General features: G+C 44.8%; 1 protein-coding gene across 1 annotated transcript; it reads right to left on the bottom strand.

The window, feature by feature from the left end:
* Positions 1–303: 303 nt before the first annotated feature.
* On the bottom strand, positions 304–20,078 carry OAT (ornithine aminotransferase). Its single transcript, XM_083149433.1, has 10 exons — positions 19,926–20,078; positions 14,435–14,665; positions 13,448–13,672; positions 12,559–12,654; positions 9,412–9,539; positions 7,899–8,021; positions 7,695–7,823; positions 6,537–6,650; positions 6,270–6,414; positions 304–819 (listed from the first exon to the last, which is right to left on the bottom strand). Exons 2-10 carry the CDS (start codon positions 14,631–14,633, stop codon positions 659–661), a joined length of 1,320 nt encoding a protein of 439 aa, XP_083005559.1. The 5' UTR covers positions 14,634–14,665; positions 19,926–20,078; the 3' UTR covers positions 304–658.
* Positions 20,079–20,144: the final 66 nt, after the last annotated feature.

Consider the following 20,144-nt stretch of genomic DNA (forward strand, 5'->3'; position numbering starts at 1 on the left):
GCCATGAAAACCCGGTGCAGCATGTAGCAAGGTGAGCACGTGGTAAACATTCGCACATTAGACAAGTCATTTTGACATTCCATTGCAGCATACTAAGTCAATTGTGCACCACCATGTATCATTGCTGCATGGACCACTTGCACCACAGATATCTGCACCTTGCTATTTGCAGAGTGAAGAACCCAACATTGCACGGCGATGAAGGCATGCAAGACTGGCATACAGTATTACTACACCCATCACCATGCCAGAACATACAGTACCCATGCATGATACAACAACGGCATTTGAAACAGACAGATACCAAGTACAAACTATTTTATTAACCTCTTTACAGTAAGCAGAATATCACTAGAAATATATTAAATAATAATATCTACCTTTACTACCATAATACATACAGCATATTACACTTAACACCAAGTATTAGCACAGAGAGGGTTTACGCCATTGCTCGGGGAAGCTGGATCATTACCCATCACAAAAACCTTCCAGTCCAATTGATAAATTACAATACAGGGATGATGACCAGCTTATGTTCCCCATCTTTTCGAAGACCAAATCCAGTGGCCCAATTGAAGACACTCTAATCACTTAAGAGTATTCCACGTCCCTGAAAGCACGCCAACATGAGGAAGCCCAACCTCTGGAGATCTGCTCAGAATGACCGTAGGGTCTTGTGGATGATTTCAACGCACTCCTGCATCTCAGACTCATTGATGGTTAGAGGCGGGGCCAGTCTGATTATATCTCCGTGAGTGGGTTTGGCTAGAAGTCCATTATCGCGAAGTCGGAGACACACCTTCCAAGCGTCGCATTCTGAAAATGCGAAAGAAAAGACATCAGTTTAGCGTTACATTCCGGAACATCTTGTGTGTCAACAGGAGCGTCACTTTCTTGCTAAAGACCTTTAATGCAAAGTAGTAAGGAAACCAACAGTTCTAGCCACTGGCAAACCTCATATCTGTGAAGCAATATATAGTTGTGTATATAAAAAAAAAAAAAGTTAGAAATAAACAATCACTACAAACAATTGCTACTAAAGCACATACACGGAAAGAAGTCCAACTAACCACATGGTATAAATCGGACTACCTTAGAAAAAGATGCTCCTCCTTTTTAATATTAAACATAATAGCTCAAGCTTTGAGGTGTATAGTTTGGCATGGTTTTGCGATTGAAGTTATGCAAATACCTTTTGTACTATTGTTTTTGTTTACATGAGTTTTCTACATTTCAGCATATACAGTACAATACCGGTATACAGTCATTGGGTCGACCACTGAAGGTAGACACCTGAAATAGTAGGACATGTGTAAGGTTGACACAAGCATTAGGTCGACAATCAAAAGGTTGGCATGAGTTTTTACACTTTTTTGGAGCAGACAGGTGGTTTTTCAGGCCCTACCATCCACTACGGCGTGGTGGCAAAATAAAATAGTGCCAAGCACAGTGAGGCATTGCGCCTGAAGCATGGCGAGTGCGGAGAGACATACGAAGGGATGCGGTACACTTAAGTGCACATGGCAACAGACCACACAAAAACAAAAAAATCACGCCTTTCGGATTTTGACTGTAGGTAGATCATACTGAACCTACAGAGGTTTCCTCCAAATCTAGCCTTAATATGGCCAGCAGCAGCAGGTCCAATGCAACTCTAGCATCTTTTGGCTAAAAATTATTTGGCACAATGTGAATAAAACACCAATCAGCATGTGCATTGATACCCAGATGCATTTTCATAGTAAAAATTTCAAGAATGCCACCCACCACCAGAAGAATCTCATAGGACCTGGCATGCAAAGAAGGTCCGTTTGGTGTGACTACAGAAACTATGCGCGAGGACACATCTGTCGTTCACAGCTATTTGGGGTCTGTCCCATGTGGTCTTCAAGGTTTATTGAAACAAAATGTACTATTCAAAGCGGTCCTCCATCATCTATAGCAGCAAGTTCAAAAAAAAAAAAAAAAAACACCTTAACCTACATTGCTAGTCCTAAAATACATCCTAATGGTATACAGCAAAAGCTTCAACTATACACCGTTGAACCAGAAAAATAAAAACGTATTCTTAAAAACCCTGATATCAGGCCTGATTCAGCTTGGATTGCTCAAAACAGCTTATTGTGTGTGATCCTTAAGCAATGCAACGGCAGGAGGAGATGCATACCACCCCTGCCTTTACAACCTCATCGAACTGCAATGAGGGGAACCTGGTGACCTTTGGTCAGTGTCCCTCTGACTGCAGCCCAAGTAGTCTACTTACTCAGTCTTGCACGGCCAAGAAAACGGCCTCTTTGCGCAGTCCTTGGCCCAGCCAATCAAACTGGAGTGACACGCCCCTATTTCTAAAAACCACCAACCAGTCTTTGTGCAGCGACAGCTAGTGAGAAGTTTCCAGACAATGGAGGATACCAATGTGGAATCAATAGAGGAAAATGGTCAAACTACAGGATTCACGTTTGGAACATGTATGTCCCTCATGACTGAGGAGTTCTTCTCTACGGGATGTTCATCTGATTAGGTGTTTGACTAGTGCAGGCCTGGCCAAACTGGCTCTCTCCAGATGTTATGAAAAAACACATCCCAGTATGCTTTGCCATACTTCTAGCATTCCATAATTGCAAAACTGTTGCAGTCAGTGGCGTAGCTATGCTGTGGCAGACCCCGCCATTGCTTGGAGGAGCCAGGGCCTGTGGGGTCTGCTGGGCATACGGAGAAGAAAAGGTCTGCACAGAGTTTGTGCTGGTTGCTCAGCACGCTCTGCAGTGCAGGAAGGCAGCAGCCGGGACAAGCACTCTCCCTGCTGCTCCTGTCAAACAGCTGACAGGCAGCAGCAAGCTACAGCAGGGGAGGAGAAAGTGCTCCAGCTTGTTCCCCCTGGCCGGTCTTCCCTCCCCTCAGATAACACAGCAGGCTGCAGCTCAGAAGCTTCCTCTCTGCATTTCCTCCTGTAGGTGTTGCTCCGCCCCCAGATCTCCTGCTACAGCTCCTCCGTTCTGCTGTCCTCCGATAGTGAAAGTGGTGAGCGTCCTCAGATGAGGGGACCAAATGGATCCGGTCCCAGTGGATGGGGGACAAGCTGTGCTTAGTCTTTACAGTCTTACAAAACACTGCTTTACCAGTGACTGGAATTAACCCTTTACGAACCATTATCCTGACCTGCACGGAGATCCCCATACTAACCACTAATCCCAATTGTCATATCAACGCCATTTGGCATGCTCTAATTAATTTAATATTTTCTTTTTTTTATGTACCCGTATTTTGTTGTGTGATATTAACTACATGTTTTTTATATAAAGTATATCAAACTCAGTGTGTCCAGTGTTAATTTTACTCAGTGAGGTTCACACAAATTAAAACATCCACTCAGCAGTGCATAGTCTTTATTCTTTAAGCTTTCTTCTGCCTCTAATGTGAGTTCTCAGCAGATTCAACCACCTGCAGCAGCGGATTGATGAATTCTAATCTATTATAAATTTTATCTATTTATTTTTGAATAGCGCCAGGACCTGCAGACAGTGGAAGAGCCTCAAAATTCTCCACTGTCTGCACCCTTGCTTGGTGTACAGGGAAGGTGGCATTACCGTGTGTGGCGTACAGGGTAAGTGGCATTATGGTGTGTGGAGTACAGTGTAAGGCACAGTACAGTGTGTGCTGTACAGTGTAAGTGGTATTATGTGTGACGTACAGGGTAAGTAGCATTACCGTGTGTGGCGTACAGGGTAAGTGGCATTACCGTGTGTGGCGTACAGGGTAAGTGGCATTACCGTGTGTGGCGTACAGGGTAGGTGGCATTACCGTGTGTGGCGTACAGGGTAGGTGGCATTACCGTGTGTGGCGTACAGGGTAGGTGGCATTACCGTGTGTGGCGTACAGGGTAGGTGGCGTACAGGGTAGGTGGCATTACCGTGTGTGGTGTACAGGGTAGGTGGCATTATTGTGTGTGGTGTACAGTGTAAGTGGCATTACATTGTGTGGAGTATAGTGTAAGTGGCATTACGGTGTGTGGCGTACAGTGTAAGTGAAATTATGGTGTAATGTGTAAGCAGCACATTATGGGGGGGGGGGGGGGGGGAGGCAGATACTATTTTGGCAGGGGTAGCAAAATGTATAGTTACGCGACTGGTTGCAGTGCATTCTGGGACTTGTAGTTTTACAACAGCTGGAGAGCCACAGGATGACCAGACCTGGAATAGTTCTTAAATGCAGTGTAAGGCATCCTAACTACCTGGTTTTAAGACAATCCATGATTGAGCACAGGCAATTTAATTAGTACCTCCTTTATTTTGATTTAATCTATGGACAAGCATATAGGTCTTTAAAACAGGACTGTATGGGTGCCTCGAGGACCTCCTTTGAGAGTCACTGTGCTAGACCGCTAGCGGTGGTGTCAGCACTATGCAAATGAGGGTTTAGCCTTACAGTGTGGTCACTTGTCAGAGGATTATGTGGTTGCTTTGTATACAGAAATCCTGGAGATCAAGGCTCAGAATTCCATTCATTATTAGGGTACCTACTATACATAGGGCATTTGTCTGACATACACAGCTCTGCTAACCAACTGTCAATGGAATGCTGAATGGTAGTTTGTAAGACTATTAGTCATAGAGCACATATATATTTCTAGCACCGTCCCATCCATGGGCTGTGGAGTCCCAACAGGCAGGGGCGGGCTGGGCCGGGGGGCAGGGTGCCACATGCCCCCAGGCCGGTCTGACTATTTACTGGCTGGGCCGGCTGTGTGCATCTTGCACACGCTGCCGCAGCCGTCCCCTCCGCAGCCGCCGGCCGCCTCCATGTCCAGCAAACCCCGGCCGCATGAATGTAAGCAGAGTAGCCTAAGGCGACGGCCTCTCCAAAAATGGCCGCCGCCTTAGAGGAGACCGACACTAGAGGTACTGCCATACCTCTAGTGTCTGTCAGAAGAGAACAGCGATGCCAGCGCTACCCGGAAGTGCGGATTCAGGTAGCGCTGGCGCGCTATTCAAATGGAACCCTTTGGCGACGAGCATGTACCCTGGCTCCCCCTGGCAAGAAATATCACTCCCCATGGCAGAAATGAAACCCCTGGCAACAAGTGACATTCCTCTGATAATGAGCATGTAGGTAAGCAGCAGTTATATAGTATAATATGTAATAGGCATTATTATATTTAATGGGCATTATGGTATTGGCATTATGTGTACTGGGTATTACAGTGTGTGGCATTATGTTTTATGGGCCTTATGTTGTTGGAATGTGTAGTGGGCATTACAGTGTGTGGCATTATATTTAATTGGCATTATGTGTAATGGGCATTGCGGTGTTGGCATTATGTGTAATGGGCATTACGGTGTTGGCATTATGTGTAATGGGCATTATGGTATTGGCATTATGTGTAATGGGCATTACGGTGTGTGGCATTATATTTAATTGGCATTACGGTGTGTGGCATTATGTTTAATGGGCATTATGGTGTGTGGCATTATGTTTAATGGGCATTACGATGTTGGCATTATGTGTAATGGCCATTACAGTGTGTGACATATTTAATTGGTATTACGGTGTGACGGCATGTGTAATGGGCATTATGGTGTTGGCATTATGTTTAATGGGCATTATGGTGTTGGCATTATGTTTGGGCATTAGTGATGGCTTTGTGTAATGAGCATTACGGTGTTGGCATTATGTTTGATGGGCATTACGGTGTTGGCATTATGTGTAATGGGCATTACGGTGTTGGCATTATGTGTAATGGGCATTACGATGTGTGGCATTATGTGTAAATTTTTGCAGCGAGCCTTCGGCGCGCACTGTCCCCTTTTCTGGTGTAGGTGTGTGGTGGGGAAGGATTGTTTAATGCTTGCTGCATACTAGAGGGGAGAGGGTAGGGAGGTGAAACGATGGCGATGGGCCACTTGCTTGTGTTGCCCCCCCAGGATGAAAGTTGCCAGCCAGCCCCTGCCCACAGGTGGCCAGGAAGTTAGAGTGGAACATGGTCACTGTTGCTATAATGTGCAGCTGGCCAAGTGCTAGGCTTGCCTCCAGAGGGAGGAGCAACAGAGGTGTGACTTTCCATCACAGCCCAATATATCATACCAAGGGGGCATAGTGTACAGGGTATGGGTCCACGTAAAAGCTGTATCCCAGCAGAACAGTGACTGGCATAGACTGGGGGAAGGGGTTTTCAACAGCAATTGTCAAGTTCCACCAACATGTCAGGTTTTTTATGGATTCTTTAAGAATGTGCATAAGTCAATGCTTCGTATTCTACAGCAGATTACCTTGTGTTTGCTTAATGACGATGGCGTTCAGCAGCCCTTTCCCTCTGACCGCAGTAACTATGTCCGAGGGACTCCTCATGAGCTCTGCTCTCAGCAGCTCCCCCATAACCATGGCGTTCTCTGCCAAGTTCTCCTCTTCTAGGACCTGGAAACAAGTTACACCATAAGCCATCGATTACTCAAGGAACTGATCTTCAAAGGATCACACCTGCCCCAAACGAATGAGAAAATTGGTCACAAATGAGTGACAAGTGAATGAGTCCCTACCTCTAGGGCGGCTATTGCCACACGGCAGGCCAGGGGATTGCCACCGTATGTGGAGCCATGTTCTCCTGGCTTAATGGTGAGCATCACTTCATCATCACAGAGAACAGCAGAGACCTGGGCAAACATCAAATGGTTAATATGCAACACAATCTACGCCATTATCTACATCCAGGGTAGATATCATTGCTCCAACTACATTCACACTATTCCAGCTATCCCCATCAAGCCATCAGGAACTTCCAAGACTTATGAATACTTTTTGTATAAAAAGGAGAACCACACAGCTTATCTGCTCATCGTTACGAAGGCTAAAAAGTAAATCATTCACAACAGTAAGGTAGGAAGCCAGATAAAGTGGGAAGTATTTGCTTCATTTATATCAGGATCTTAATGCCGGTCCTCAAGTAGTCCAACAGGCCATGTTTTCTGAATTTCTTTAATCATACACTGGTGATTTATAGAATATTGCTGGGTCGGTAATCAACCAACCTGCATCCTGAGGCAGAAATCCTTAAAACATGACCTGTTGGGGAAATTAGACCCATGAGAACCGAGTGGCGTGCGGTGGGGTGAGGCAGGTGAGGCACCACCTTTCCTGTCATACTTGCGCATATGTCGGTATTTTGAATTGATAAAGTATGTAAAAAATAAAAATAATTTATAAAAAAAAAAATCTTATTTTTATTATTCTAATCATTTTTATAGTCTAAATCGCTGGAGTAAAAAGTCTATGGCAGGTGAGGCAGTGCCTCACCTGGCTACCTTTTCTGCACATCTCTTATCAAAACTCAGTGAATCTCCAGCAGTACACACTGCTGCACATGTGTATAATTCTGGTATGTACCCCATGGCTCATATTGTGTGCATATCTGGCTCTGGTACTTTCTAGGGGCTCTTGAGCCATTTACCTCACCGCACGTCCATGCCTCTGATCTATATAAAAGTTGCAGCAAACTAGAATGTTTTGTCTGGTCCCAATGCTGCACGAGGCATATATTAATATACTAGTAACCAAGCTCAATGCAAATGCTTCGAAAGCTAGTCTGCTACATTGAGACTGCCTCTGTGTTTGTGCATGTGTGAGAGAAAGATGTAGTTTCACTCACTGCCACCAGATGGCAGTGTTTTGTAGACAGACACACACACACACACACTTACAGGGTACACTCCTCCGGACAGGGCTTTTCCCAGCACCACAATATCTGGGTGAACATTCTCATAATCTACTGCCAGCATCTTCCCAGTTCTGGCCAATCCAGTCTGCACCTCATCGGCAATGAACAGAACCTGCAAAGACACAACCATTACATTCTCTGCGGTAAGTGGAGGGTTCATCCTGTATAGAAGTAAAGGTCCACCTACATTGTGCGCAGTGCACAGTCGCTTCACTTCAGTCAGGTAGCCTTCGTCAGGGACAAGAACACCAGCCTCACCCTGAATCGGTTCAACCATAAATGCAGCCACGTTGGGGTCTTGCAGTGCTCTCTAATGAGAAAACAAGAGGAATGTCAGGTATCAATACAGTTTGCTGGACTCACAGAAGAGCATGACTTTGCCAACAGTCCACAGCCATACGCCGATTCTGCAGTCACACATGCAGATAATGTAAACTTAACAGCCCAGTTACATGACCAAAGTTGACTGTTCAGGGATATATAACCAGTACAGCTGTACTCACTGTTACATGTACACCAACTGGAGCTTCAGCAGACTGGTGTTCTACAACTCACCAGCCAGTGAGCATATGCTGCAAGCAAGTAGCTGTTGGGACAGCTTTTTGGCAGGCATTAAACAAGTATCTCATAGGAGCTAAGTGGGAGACTTTTCGCACTTCTGTCTGCATCAGATAGATCAGATCTATCTGAAGTGAACAGAGTGTAAATTGGCAGATCAGATTCCTGGGAGGGTTAGTTAAGCCTGTGTAGTGTGTGTGCTTTCAACAGATTCTGGCGGGTGAAATTGGTGACCAGAATGTGTGTGACATCCGATCTGAGGTCCCTTGCGCATTGGATCAGAACTAGAGATCATACGTGACCCCCAACGTCAGCGAAAGGGGACCGCATGCGATAAGCCACATGAAGTACCACATGCGATTTATTACAGGGGATTGGATGAGACTTCTGAGGGGAGAAGTGTTATAACGTACTGGCACCTTTAAGTCTCTTGAGGTATAGAGGTTTGGTGTTATTGCTAAAAACCACTATCTTTAAAATGTGGGGACCTAAACTTGGTCAGATCCAGCTGTGGGGTCAGACACAGCAGCTCAGATCTCAAGTGCTTGCTGCCGATGACCAAACATAGCGATAGCCACGAACAGAGGTCACGGCTGATTGGTGGCAGTGAGAAATTCACACTATAAACTCAGATTAAACTTGGCCAAACTAGAGAAGGGTTCCACTGTTATCAGCTGGACAGAGCAGAGAAGGGTTCCACTGTTATCAGCTGGACAGAGCAGAGAAGGGTTCCACTGTTATCAGCTGGACAGAGCAGAGAAAGGTTTTTAAAAGGCAAAATAAAAAAAATGTAAATGGACTTTATGGTCTAGTCCAGAAAGAAGCACGCATTACATAAGTGGGGCAGCCTGGAGTCTGACGCAGGAACTATTCTGCTGACAGGACGCCGGATAGTGAGTGACTAAAGGCCATATTTACCCAATGCTCACCAACCATGAAGGCAAGATAAAAACTGCCCATTAGGACACATTACAGTCTGCCAAAGAGATAAAGAAAGGTCATTGTGATCCTTGCAGCTGCTGTAACTAGGGTTCCTGAATACATCTTTTCAGGACACATTTCCCACCAATAGGAGGAGGTTTGTGATCAATTGATAGACACCCTACAAACAGAAAAGAGCACACTGGAGACAGGCGACTTACCTCCAGAGCAGGTAGGTCGTTATATGGAATGATTTTAAATCCAGGCATAAATGGTCCGAATCCCTCGTAACTGGAAGGATCTGTGGAGCTGGATATGGCAGCCATGGTCCGTCCCCAGAAGTTACCGGCTAAGAGAAAGAACAGAAGTCACAGAGTCCAGTATGAAAATTAATGGCACAACGTTGAGAACAAGTTAATGTGCCGGTATATCTACAGCTCATGACAGAATGACAGTCGCAGTGGCAAACGCAGGCTTTCTAGAGAGGCGTTCCCACATGCAATCCACAATCTCCCACCATGCAGAACACTGGAGCAAGTGTGGGAATCTGGGGGAGCAGTAGAAGAACCTTGTAACGACCATGAACATTAATGTACACATTGGCCTTTTTATATACTGTACGGAACAGTGTCAATATCCAAGACTACAGATTGTCTATAGCACAGGTTCTCATATTCGGTCTCCAGTACTCCACAAAGTGCATGTATTGCAGTTCTCAAGTGAAGTTAGCTGCACCTGAGCATCTTTTAAAATGAGTCAGTCAGTAATGAGTTCACCTGTTGGGTGACCTGGAAAACGTGAACTGTGTGGGGTCCCGAGGACAGAGTTTGAGAACTACTGGTATAGACTATCAAACATTTAAATATTAAGTGGCCATGAAAAGGTTAAACATAATAGAATCTGTATAGCATTTAAGTTCACATTATCCCAACTTATGGTAAGGCTCCTGTCTCTTCTTCCTGGTAGCTACTCTCTGGTCCAGTGCATGGATTCAGGACTCCAGTCCACACATGGCAAGTGGTAGAAGCTGCCACCACTGGGCACGTGCAGCAGTTCCGCTCTGTCCCTTAAATACCTGTATGATTTGAGACCATTGCTATTGCCATCATTTGATCCACTTGACAAGAGGGGAGTATCTAGGAAACACCCCTTCATTTAACTAGTCTGAGCTTATACCAGACACAGAATGAGCCAGTGCACAAAAGCCAATTTCTTAGACAATAACCAAACAATGTTAAGGCAGTAGGGATGGCCATCGACTATTCAAAATAGTCGATGGTTTATGGCCGATGGTGAAACCTTTTGCCATTGATGGCACTTCAAAATCATTTTGCTTTTGTGGGTGGGGGGGGGGGGGGTTGCCAAAGTTTTGGAACACGGAGCATAGCTCCACCCTTAACAACCATGAAGCTCCACCCCTGTGTTGATTGGTCCAAAGGCCAATCAGTCAAACAAAAGGGATGGCCATCGATAAGTAAAAATATTGATGGTCATCTATTGCATAGTTTTACACTATCGATTGCCAGTTGCATTATTTCCATCGATGGCAATCGCAACGATGGCCAACCCTACAAGGCAGCTATTACACTACTCTGTAGCAACCTGAGAACCAAGTACTACGGTCATGGATATTCAGTTTACAATGTTCAGCAACCCCTACCACCACATGGAAAACTGCTTACTGAAGAATAGCCAAATCTTAACAGCACAAATGATCGTGTGTCAAGTGAAAGTACATTAGCAGCAGGCTGCAGCTTCTTTGGATTTTACCCTGTGAAAGCCCCACAAGTATTTATCACACGCGGCTGGTTAGCTGCAGCACACCACAAACACTAGACCCTTACTACATGTTGCTAAGGAGCCCACAAGTCTCAGTAGCACTTCTGTCATGGTTAGTACATACTAATTATAGGAGGCCTCACAGATGCAATCTAATATGTAAACCATTTCAGAAGACGCAGTGTCTAATTGCACGTGGCAAATAGAGTAGTCACATACAGGTGTTGAGCCCCTGAGTGCTATCACTGAACTAATTGAGCATCTGTCAGTATATGCAAGTTAGCTGAAGCACATCACAAACACTAGACCCTTATTACATGTTGCTTAGGAGCCCACAAGTCTCAATGACACTTGTCATGCTCAGTACATACTCTAATTACGGGAGGCCTCACAGATGGAATCTAATATGTAAACAATTTCATAGTGTCTAATTGCATGTGGCCAATAGTAGTCACATACAGCAGCGCGTACAAGCTGGGGACTCTATGGTAGTCACGTAGGCTAGAAGCTTTGACAAGACAATTCCAGCCCTGATACATCTGGCCCCCACAGACTAATCTATGATCACTTCTGTAGATTATCAGCAGATGGAGTGTTTGAAGAATTATGAGTATGAGTCCAGAGTGACCAATGGCCTACAGGACCTCATGATTTAGGATAGAAATCTAGCAAGCTATCACAGTTCATGATTATTCCGAGTCAATAGCACTTAGTTCCGGACTAATTAGTGGGCTACAAGACCGCTTCTAGTCCACCTGGTAACTGAACCGATAAGTAACATACAAGATTAATATTGCACCTCTTCTGCCCAACAGAAACTACAGGATTAAAAAGGTTGCACATGTCAAACTTAATAGAGTGCAGCCTTGGGAAGAGGGGGTTAACCATACCCCCAACCCATGGTCGTGTGATCACGTTGCATGTTTTGACCCAGTTAACATCAGATGCAAACAGCCATAACAAATGTAAAAACCCACAATGAAACAACTGGGTGCACATGTAAAGTTGTGGGGGGCATTGACTTGATCCTGCAGGATATGCCTGGTGTTAAACTAGACATATACACAAAGGACAGAGTGGTAGAGGCATTATGATGGTACAGAGGGTAATTATGACAAAGTTGACAGGTTTGCAGTTATCTATAGCGTGCAGTCAGTGATCTACACATGCGCAGAACCAACTGTTGCATTTAAGGAAACACCAACTGGCATCTGACTCTAAACAATTATTGGGACAGATGTATTAAGCCTGGTGAAGAGATAAAGTGGCAGGTGATCAGCCAACCAAATCCTAACTGTCATTTTTCAAACAAAGCTGATTTGCTGGTTATCACCTACTTTATCTCCTTTTTCTCTTCACATGCTGAATACATCTGTCCCAGAGTTCCTACTATCTTCACTTCTGCCATCAATATACTGTCCAGGCACCAATGTTTAGGGGCTGGTATTTAATACAAACAGAGACAAGCGACTGATTCTTCACCCCCAGTGTATTGCATACACAATTCAGAGAACAGGCAGGATGTAATTGATGTGTGGTTAAACTGAATCTGGGCTACAGTCCGGTCAAGTACAGTATTTGCAACTTACCTGCAAAGATAATCTGGGCCTTGTACTTGGGAACTCCCTTCACAGTGTACGCCCACTTCCGGGCCAGCTTACATGCGGTTTCTCCACCTTCAACACCTGAACAGACAGGGAAGTAGTTACATAATCTGCAGTAACATCGTACTCAACATTTCCACAACACTTGGTCCTTTTGTCTCTGATGGTTCTGTTTTCCAGCATCAACTAGAAAGACTACATTAAGTAGTAGTTGCTATTGCCCGCATGATACCAGAGCTTCCATTGCTACTGGCCTATAAGCAGTATATTAGGGGAGGAATGAGCCTGGGTCCAGTCAATGCCACCTACATTTCTCTAGCAGGCACTGACCGAACTAAATGGTGCACAGGTTTCCAGAAAAAAAAAAAAAAAAAAATGGCCACTGCGCTATTTTCCCACCGATTTTCCCTACTGTGAAAAATGCCAGGAAAATGGCTGCTGATGAATTTTCATTGAGACCCACGCACCGCCTAGTGCTCAGTCCCTGTCCTAGAACTTTGGAGAACTGTACAGTGTGCAGTGCAAGGACTGAGATGCCCACTGTCCATGTCCGCAAGAGCTGTGGTACATATTGGCGTCCCTCAAAGGTTACAACAGCCCTATGGAAGATGCTGTTGCAGTATATGACCGCCTAAGTAGCTGACATCAGCATACAGCAGCCACTTTCACACTGATGACAATCCCATAAAATATTGTCTATTGTGCACCTCGATCGAAGCCCCCCTTTGTCTGGTGACGTCGGCAAGGTTACCAGTATGGAATGGTTTGGGTGTCTGAATTACGTACGGCCCCCAATACTTGATCTGGATACTGTAGAATGTACGGTCGCTTTGCGAGGCAGAAATATATCATTTAGTTCCTGCTGCTTTCTTACCTGTGTTCATGGGCAATACTTTGTTATAATTGAACAGTTTTGTGATGTACTCCTCATATTCCCCGAGTATGTCATTGTAGAAAGCCCTGGAGGTGAGAGTCAGCCTGTCAGCCTGAGACTTCAAGGCTTCGATGATCTTGGGGTGACAGTGCCCCTGGTTCACAGCGCTGTAAGCACTCAGGAAGTCATAGTATCTCCTGCCTTCCACATCCCACACATGGACACCTAGGAAGGAAAGGCAAATATAGGGATTTAATGCCATAAAGTGGTGGCTCAACTCTGTCCAGTGCGCTTCCCTCTTCAGCTTACATACTAATCAGAAAGAACATACACCTCCACATCGTTCTCCCCCACTAGATAAATTACTGTACTCAGGACAGAAAGAACTAAGGGGTAGATTTATTAAGCTTGGTGAAGTGATAAAGTGTCTTTTTTTTTTTAATCACCGGCCAATCAGCTCCTACCTTTCATTTTTCAAACCAAGCCTGTAACTTCACAGTTAGGAGATTATTGGCTGGTGATAAAAAAAAAAAAAAAGTCACTTTATCACTTCACCAAGCTTAATAAATCTACCCTACAGTTACCATGCCTTTGCCCTTGGTGCAGTGCAGTGTTCCACTTCTAGAATCAGGACCACAGTGGTTAGCATTGCTTCCATGTAATTCATGGAACAATGATCCCATTATACCAATTCAAGGGCTCAGTCTGTAGCTTATGTATGCAATTCCCACGTCAGCGTGGGTTCCCCTCCGCCTGCTCCACAATCACACTGGTGCATTCATGGATTTCGGAGAACGTTAAGCTTAGTATGTTTGTGGCACATAATAGAAGTGTAAGCTCTGCTGCACCACAGCCTGACGCAAAATGATTGTGACAACCTTATCTGTAGAGTGCCGTGTAATGTGTAGGCACCATACACAATAACCCTTCTGTTAATGTGCTTGTATTTTGTGGCAGGGGAGCAAAGCAGTATATTACAGAACTAACCTTTCCCTCTTTCAAGTGCCACAGGAAGCGGGTGGTAGTTATGTGCCCCGTATCTGGCTTCCCTCTCAAACACGTATTCTGAGGTTAACCCTTCTTCATCTGGATTGGCTGTGGCAGCCGGACCTGCCGAGCTCATTGAAGCCTTGATGTTACTGCACAGTGCACCCAGGGTGCGTTTTTGGATCAGTTTGGAAAACATGGCAGTGGCTGTGTAGATAGTTACTAGACGTCCTGAGAAGAAAGAGGACTATGCTTAGAACCACATGAAAGGCAAACACATTAAATATGCAAAGGCGATACGTAAAACCCCTGTGCACACCTACAGCAGTAACCAATCAGCAACAAGGTACCACTGAGATATTAGACCCGCTGCCAAACCGTTCACCTCCAGTTGCACACAATCACCGTGAAAGCACACCCAAGATTCAGCAGATAAACCTGCTGGGCAAACAACTTTCAACATCATTCTGGCTCAAATTAGACCTCGTTTTCAGTGTTACGTAGTAGCATCTGGCACTTCAGGCTGGGATTCTAGGAGATAAGTTTACTAAAGTATAAAAAAAAAGTGATGTTGCCCATAGCAACTATATTCTCTTTGCAATTTCTCTATTGCAACCTAGAAAATGCTAGAAAATGTGATTGGTTAATAAGGGCAACAACCTTTTAATTTTTAGACTTTAGTAAATGTACCCATGGGTGTCTAACAATCCCATAATGTGTCACCAAGTACTGAAGAGCCATATGCACAGCCATCTTAAGGGGGGGGGGGGGAGGGGGCGCGCAGGGGGTACTGTACCCCTTGCCCCCCTCTGTCAGAGGCTGCATGTCTGGGCACTGACATAACTAGCTCCAATTCCTGTCCCATAGTGTAAGCATCACATAAGCTGCTGGTGCCAATTATTTATTTACAGTTTCTTATATATTGCAGCATATTCCGTTGCGCTTTACTAAAGGAGACAGTAATACAACAAACGGTATTTACAGACAGTCAAAAGGTAGGAGGGCCCAGCTCACAAGCTTACAATCTATTCTATGTAAAGATGGAATTCTGGGTAGAGGGCATTTAAATCTCAGATATTTTTTGAAATATAATAATGTGTACAGCATTGGCCGACCCAAGATTAGACCAGTTTAAAACTCAACAGGAAGGAGACATGGACCTCAAGCTTTCCTGCATTATTGTGTGCTCCCCAACTGGCTGCCTGGCTACAGATAGCCATGGGGTATACAGCTTAACAAGATTTGATTTTAAACCCATAGCATCAGAAGCTTCCCGAAAAATTCCAAGTTAAAAAGTAAGTTGTAACTCACCACAACCCAAAATGTACTTCCTAAAACTTGGACAGTTCTGGCAGGCTTAAAGATCAGCATTCATTGGAAAAAATATTATATATGTGGTAAACACTACACTGATAACAAGGGGGTGTAGCAAAAACATTCCTTCTTGGCTCATTAGCTGAGTTCTCATTGGTAGAAAAACACCTACCCATGACACCGCCTCCCAATATACTAAAGGTCACAAATGTTAAACGTTTACATTTTAAACCGCTCTATATCACCTGTTCTAAAGTAACAATTTATATGCAAATTCTAAGTCAACTTGGAGAGGACTGGTGCAGCTACTAAACCGATCCGATTCCAGTCGAGCTTTTGTCAGTGTCTACCTAGAGACTGCGGACCTACTGTATCAACCAGAACCACAGCAGGAGAACCAATGTTAGGATAAAGTTCCAACAAGAGATTTTTAAATATTAAGATTTCTAATGGAGTCTGGTAAACCCTCAGCGTAGACTTGCCTTTAATATACAAGCTTTCAAGTCAGAGTCGTCACTGTGAGCAGGACTCCACTTTCGGAGTCCTACTCTGGGCAATGTGGAAAGTTACTGCACAGCGAATTCTGTAACCTGTGCCAAGCACTGCCCACACTACTAGTCAGCCTTAAGCCTGGCTCTAACAGCTTTACTACAAATTCATGACCTGCAAAATCCTTAGCTGACCTGGTGCCATATATTAGGATTATATAGAAACCGATTAACATGTGTCACAGCTCCATTCACAGCCACCATTACCTGGGTGCTGTGGCTTCCAGCTATTTCTAATGGGTGTAGTGCACACAGGCTTGAGTCCTGGGGCCCACACCGCACCCGTTTTCACCAGAAAAATAGGCGCTGCCCCATTTTTCCAGACATGTATAAGCAGCAGGGCCTGAGCGCTCTAGTACTCAGACCCTACTGTACTGTGTTACTTCCTGCAGAAAGGGCCCGATCCTGCCAGTGCCCAATGGAGCGGACCCTTGATGTAAGTTCGCTACCCCACTCCAGCAGACGAGTATCAGATGTGCCACTATAGTACACCAGAGTTTGTACCATGACAGGAGTGGATTGGCTGGCACTTTATCTCTCCACTACCACTTCATACCTCCTAATTGTCCCCATTTTTATGTGACAGTACTGTTATTTTGGGACCATCACAGCTGTAGGATGCAGTGTACCACCGTGGGAGCAGTTGGGAGTCCACCTGTCACCCAGAGCAGCAGTGAACTGCGTCTATTCACCAGAGAATGAGGAACTGGGAGGCGTAGCTTGAGGCTGTGTTATCCTAGGAAACATCCCTGTTTCAGAGCTCATACCCCTCTTTCAGTGGGACCCCCAGGTTGGGACAATTATGAAGTTGCCAGGTATATCACTTTCCAAAACTTAATACATCGATCTGCCAATGTCTGAAACAGGACAACAGAAGAGAACTATGGCATGGCTATTTACACAGCATTCTGTAGACATGTTTAAATCAGGGATGGGGAACCTTCGGCCCTCCAGTTGTTAAACTACAAATTCCAGCATGCCCTGCAACAGTTTTAGCATGACCAAATAGCAAAATTGTAGCAGGGCATTCTGGGATGTGTAGTTACACAGCAGCTGGAAGAACAAAGGTTCCCCATCCCTGGTTTAAGGCTAAAGGTTTCTATCTATCCTGTCATTTATAAATGGCCTCATCTGCAGAAATCCATTTATTGAATGGTTTCACAGCTGCTCATGTAATGCAGTAACCACAAGAATAATGTACTCATTGTACAGCTTAAACCAGCAAGTTATAGTCAAGTCATTACCAAGCTTCATGTGTGTCTAAACTCCATGAACTTCCCCCACACTATCAGCATGGAATGACTCAATAAGACACAGTGACTTCCAAGCAGATGCTGTTCCAGGGATAAGCACTTGTGGGGCTCTAAACTGGAACAGTCAGGTGTTCTGCAGGCACATACACCAAATCTCAGGTGAGCTGCAGTGTCTGAGCCTCCTGATAGAAACATGCAGGAATTACACTCAGCACAGAGGAGATCTTGCTTGCTGTCATAAGGAGAGCTCAGGTCAATGAATATTATTACTGGCTAAGACATTACTATGTATACTGTACATTACTGTAACTGGGCCCCATGTGTGAAATATGTAATAACAACCGTGCTACGATCAATCAGGATTTGCTACTGCTGTGTATCCACCTCAGTTTATCAGCTTGTAAAGTCATTTCACACCCAACAGCCTGATAAGTGAGATTAACGCTCAGTGTGCTGGACCATAGCAGCCCCTATCTATAACTGGGAAACTGGTGAAGAACAAGGATACATACAACAGACTTTAAAGCCACTGCAAATGAAAGCTCTGATATCCCTAATCCAACCTCACTTGCATAGAGAGGAAAGACTGCGGATCACTAAAAAGTCCTTACAGGAGAGTATACAGCGACTTGTTTGCTCTCACTGACGTAGTTACATTGTGTATTGCATCAGCAAGGAAACGTCTGAGTGACAGTAGGGAAACGCCGACGTGTAGCTTCCAGCTGACTGGGCCTCTGTAACACCCCTCCAGGCCGCAGCCAGTGGTTACACAGGCATCTGCACACCCACCTAACACCAGGTTACCTTGAACTCACCAAATTTAAACATTATCTCCTGCAGTTCAATGACAGCTTGCCAGAATTCCACAAATACTGTGCTTGCTAAACCAATCAGAACCATGCTTGCCATGAAATGTGTTACACAGAAGCTAGACGTCAGTAAGAACTTTAGAGAGGGTCATAAAACTTTTGGGCAATGGCACTTTTAAGTAAGCAGAACTGCATCTCATTTCCATTCATACATGCTCAGATCATTCATCGGTTGTTATATAAACACTAGTTACTAGACCACCAAAACAATGAATCATCATAACAGTAATGTCAGCGCAGGCAGTTATGCGCGCCCGAACAGAGCAATATGTGAATTGCTCTGTCTGGCGCCATCTAGTGTCAGACAGTGTGCAACACACATTAAATCCCCCCATAGAGTTGAGGAGCAGAGCTAACCCATAGGATAAAGGTGGCCATACATCTACAGATTGTCAGATTGGGCTGGTTGGAACAAAAACCTGGTAATATCTGAATGACAGTTTGGCAGTTTTCCAGCATTTCAAAGCAACTGGTCAACTGTCATTTGCCCTCATCCATTACCAGGATTTTGTTCCAACCAGCCAGATCCGACAATCGATCTGTAGATGTATGGCCAGCTTTACACCTAAATCCACCCATTTAAAAAAAAACATTTCTTTTGGATGTGGCTATACCAGCCTAAATGAACAATAAATGGTAACACAGATAGACTTCTCAAAACATGGAGCGATAGATCCAGATCTATCTATATATATATATATATCTCACTAGGGAAATTGGTAAAAGGCTATTGACCATTTGACATATGCAGTTTTAAATGCCATGCTAGTGACTAATCCTCATCATTTGGTAGTGGAGGTGTGGGGGGGTGGGGGGTAGAGGTTCAATCTAGGACCTGGGGCAAGTAATATTTTGCCCCTCAACTTCTGCACAAACCTAAGCAGGTCATTTAAAGCTATATAAAAATGTATGTTTTATATTTTGAAAATAGTGCAATTATAACACTGAAAAAGTGACTGTCAAATGCACTAGTAGATCTGTCTTGCACTGTCTGTGGCTATAGCAGATGCCACAGGTGCCCTCCTCCTGGAATTTTTTTTTTATATATATATATATATATATATATATATATATATATATATATATATATATATATATATATATATATATATATATAGTATATCTGTATTTTGTTATTAGTCTAGGCCAGAGATTTCAGCTACAGGCACCGGCACTCCCGATCAGGCAGAGGCTGCTAGTATCATTGCACCAGAACTCTACAGCAGGACACAAGGCACCGCTGCAAGAATCCTGGGCTGCCACCAGCCATGGCAAAGTGCTGTACACTTGGCTGTAAGACTGCTACAGGTGCAGGCAGGATGCGCCTTGTAGTCCCACTATATCTACAGCGCAACAGCTCCCCCTGTAAAGGAAACAACCGCACACAGATCGCTCAGGTGTTGTCTCCCACGGATCATATGTTGGATGGAGACGAAACCCCAGCTGACGTCCGCCCGTATCCTCCTCCTATCTCCCTGCCCCCTGACACCCTCAGCTGCCCGATTACCTGTTGACCCCGCCGCAGTCTTCCAGCAGAGAACAGAACCACGCCCCCTTCCGGCATTTTATCTGCGATAGAGGCCCCGTGACGCGTCAGCGGAGGTGACGCGTGATTGGTCTCGCTGCTGACCTTCCCACCAATTAACTGCCTCATCTGAGCCATCGCCTCTCACCAGCCCCCTCATGGTGAGCGAGAGAGAGAGAGTGAGAGAGTGATATAAACTGG

Source organism: Crinia signifera, chromosome 6 (assembly GCF_055691185.1).
Source record: "Crinia signifera chromosome 6, ASM5569118v1, whole genome shotgun sequence".
Lineage (NCBI taxonomy): Eukaryota > Metazoa > Chordata > Amphibia > Anura > Myobatrachidae > Crinia > Crinia signifera.

Coding starts and splice junctions, on each gene's coding strand:
- OAT (XM_083149433.1), bottom strand. CDS start 14,633: ATGTTTTCCAAACTGATCCAAAAACGCACCCTGGGTGCACTGTGCAGT. Junction 8,022..9,411: donor ACGACCTACCTGCTCTGGAG/GTAAGTCGCCTG, acceptor TTTTCTCATTAG/AGAGCACTGCAAGACCCCAA. Junction 820..6,269: donor CGTCATTAAGCAAACACAAG/GTAATCTGCTGT, acceptor TCGCATTTTCAG/AATGCGACGCTTGGAAGGTG.